At 41.6% G+C, this 3,485-nt stretch overlaps 1 protein-coding gene and 1 non-coding gene across 2 annotated transcripts; both read right to left on the bottom strand.

Annotated features, from left to right (window-relative positions):
- Positions 1 to 776: 776 nt before the first annotated feature.
- LOC131993994 (uncharacterized) lies at positions 777 to 2,439 on the bottom strand (the record flags this gene model as incomplete). Its single annotated transcript, XM_059366451.1, has 1 exon — positions 777 to 2,439. A coding segment is annotated over one exon (1,404 nt), but the record flags the coding sequence as incomplete, so codon positions are not given.
- Positions 2,440 to 2,677, bottom strand: LOC106087851 (uncharacterized). Its single transcript, XR_009398062.1, has 2 exons — positions 2,569 to 2,677; positions 2,440 to 2,505 (listed from the first exon to the last, which is right to left on the bottom strand). It is a non-coding gene; the product is annotated as an uncharacterized LOC106087851 (transcript).
- Positions 2,678 to 3,485: the final 808 nt, after the last annotated feature.

The following is a 3,485-nucleotide window of genomic DNA, read 5'->3' as shown; positions in this document are numbered from 1 at the left end:
TAAGTTTTATTAAAAATGTATTTACTTTCTTTTAAAAAATCCGCAATTACTTTTTGGGCAACCCAATATGTTGTTTTAATATTATATTTATTTGTTTCCTATCTCTGCAGCTTGTGGCTCTGTAATTGCATTCTTTCTGTCAGTTATCAGCTGTTACTTTTAGCTTGCTTTAGAAAAAAAGTGTAAAAAAAGTATATTTGATTAAAGTTCATTCTAAGTTTTATAAAAATTTATTTACTTTCTTTTAAAAAATCCGCAATTACTTTCTGGGCAACCCAATATGTTGTTTTAATATTATATTTAGGCTATTTGTTTCCCATCTCTGCATTTTTCAGTCTCGTTTTCTTTTTTAATTTCCCTTTCTCTATTGTCTGTGAATTACTTCATGACTTGATTTATATGTATCAAACGTTTTGCATCACATTAATCGAATGTATACTACGATTGCATTTCAAATGAGCATATCATAAAACTAAAAACAGAAAATAATATATAAATATTCTTTGCTAAATAATCACCCAAATACAGTCATTGCGAGCATTCATACAGCTATTTATGGAAACGATAACATGGCTTCGTTTGCCAAATGCTTCGATGTTTTAATCTGTGCCATCAATCACCATAAAACTGGGAAAGTTAACTACTACTGATTCACCCTCACTTACACACTCTGGCACACACAATGCACTCTCATGCCTTTATTCACTAAGCTAGTTGTGAGATGAATTCCAAATGGCTATTTCTCTTTTTTTTTTGAAAATTGAAGTCGTTATGTGTTTATTTGTTGTTGTTATTTACAATTTTATTCACTTAAACTATAATACAGTTTTGCATGATGTTACAAAGTACAAACACACATACATACGTATGTGATGGTTTACATAAAATAAATTAAATGCAGCACTTATTAATATGAGTTGTCTCTTTTTGTAGATTTGAGGGGTGGATGATATCGTGGGAGGGGCGACAAGGGATAACAATGAATTGTGGGCTAGTAATTAAATATATTTTTCATTCGGAAATGAAAAGCAATATCTAATGGCCATATGAATTGCCAGTGGGTGGCAAATAACTAGCACTTGGTGTTGCTGCGACCTCATGGGGTGGCAAATAAGTGCTTTCAGGTTGATGACTGCTGGTGGAACCTTCCAGAGCCTGGCCTTGGAAGGAATGATCACCGAATTGTAGGGCAGGTCCTGTGGGCACTGGATAATCATAACCGGTAGATTCGGCTCCCACTCCCGAAGGGGGTAGATATTGTTGGCTAGGGGCTTGTGCAGAGGATCCCTCAAATTTCGATCCCAAAAAGGTGGAAGGCTTGAAAGGCACTTTGCTATAGGCTGGTGTCTTAAAACCCGAATCAATGAAAGAGGTATGCAAAGCATTGGGTTTATTGTTGGTAAAACCGAAGTGGCCCAAACCCTTGTGTCCTGCGGCATAGGCGGGCGTATCATGATATTTGGGGGAATAACTGGAGCCTATTGTTCCCAAAGGAACACCATAGCTGCTGGAGGGAACTGGAGGTGGTAAATAGGTGTGGGAGGGAGCCTCAAAGTGATAGCCAGAGTCACTGGCTCCAGAGTGACCATCAAATCCTGCGTCATGTCCTGCGTTGGCAACCACAAATTGATGTTCTTGATTGCCATTGTGTACATGGTGATGATGATCATCATGCGAAGATGCCGAAGCAGCACCAACAGCTGCAGCTATGCCATGTCCTGAAAAGTCATGAGAGGAATGTCCATGACCAGAATATCCATGACCCAATGAAGAAGTAGCTGGCAAAGATCCACTTATTCCTTTGGCATAATGATAACCACTGCCCAAGCCAGCTCCCGAGCCAATATGACCAGCACTGAGGGCATAACCGTGTCCTGCCGAGGAAACCGTTTTATGACCTAAACTTGAAGTGGGATAACCATGAGAATGGCTGTGTCCTGCACCACCACTATAACCGTGTCCTGCGGAGCTGCCTACCGAATGACCTCCTCCAAAGCTGTGTGAGGCACCACTGTAGCCATGTGAACCTGCACCACTGCTACCGCTATAAGAATAACCTCCGCTATGGCTGTGAGAGGGATAAGAAGCTCCACTGTAGCCATGTGATGCCGAGCTAGAGCCAGAATAACCATGTCCATGTCCTCCTGCAAAGCCATGTGAAGGGAAGGACGAAGCACCACTATAACCATGGCCTCCGCCAGAGAGCTTAACACTACCCACACCTCCAGCATAATGGGAACCATGATGAGCACCCTGACGATGACCTGAGTAGGTGTAGCCCAAACCGGAAGATCCAAAAGTTGAACCTGAGCCTAATCCCAAGGAGTGATGACCTCCAGTAGAATAAGAATCGTAGCCACTAGCTATTTGTGGAGGTGGAGGCAAATACTTGTAAGATGGCCCATGATAACTGCTAGAACCCACCAAAGGGGCGTCTCGCTCCGATAATTTCTCACTTATGTCAGCTTGTGCTAAAGCCACCAGCAAACAGCCACAAACCAAAATCTGTAGTAAAAGAATTGAGATTGATGAATTTGCCCCTTTGACCTTGGGTGTTGTTCAACTTACAAATGTCTTCATTGTATCCTCGGCTAGTAAATCCCTTCAACTTCGATTGTCGTCTCCCTGGTAGCAACAGCAGTAATCCACAAGTGCTTGGTTGCAAAGACAAAAGGTTTGTGTTGCTACTCATCGCCTTAGCCCAGACTTTTATATCGAAAAAAGAAACCTTCACTCTTTGCTCAGCCACAATGAAATTGACAAAAGCCCCCTCTTGCTTGTCTCAGCTAGAGACAGAAAGACTTGCTCTGAAAATTTAATTTCGCATGCATGCATGCTACGGCAGCCACCAAGTCACATTCAAATCTCAGCCACAGTACAATGCTCATTGTAACAATGCTGAGGCATGGTCTGCAAATGATGGAGCTCTCTTTGGCGCGTGTCGCTTGCCAACAATCATTAGCTCTCTTAAGGCGGCAACGGCGGCAGCAAAGTGGCTCAGTTTAGAGTCAACAAACCCCCCCTGGGCACCTCAGACTCAAATGTCCAAAGTCATTAGGTTTTTGTTTTAATATTCAAATGCGAAAAGACACTGGCATTCGAGCATTTCACTGGAAATGCGTGCATTCCTGATACAAAAGCGCCATGTCACCGCCTTTCAAGTGATTCTCCAATGGGTTCCTCATTTGACTACTCCTCCGGAAAAGATCATTATTCACGAAGATATATGATAAGGTTGCACACCTGGCGGAGTAACCAAGTTTTTCAAACGAAAGAAAACAAATAGAACTTGTGAACTTGTTTTCCCACCCACATTCTGCTAACTTCCAACAATCAAGTCAACTATGAGTTTAAGTTAAAACAACAATTTGGCTATGTTGGAAATTAATCACTTTACCCACCCCAAAGCACTTACATTTAATTCAAGTTAACTGCCTTCTTGCTGTGGCTCTTGTCATTTAGACCATCTTTAAACTTAATTTACT

Source organism: Stomoxys calcitrans, chromosome 4, assembly GCF_963082655.1.
Source record: "Stomoxys calcitrans chromosome 4, idStoCalc2.1, whole genome shotgun sequence".
NCBI lineage: Eukaryota > Metazoa > Arthropoda > Insecta > Diptera > Muscidae > Stomoxys > Stomoxys calcitrans.
The sequence above is the reverse complement of the archived record's forward strand: the minus strand, read 5'-3'. Positions and strand labels throughout refer to the sequence as shown.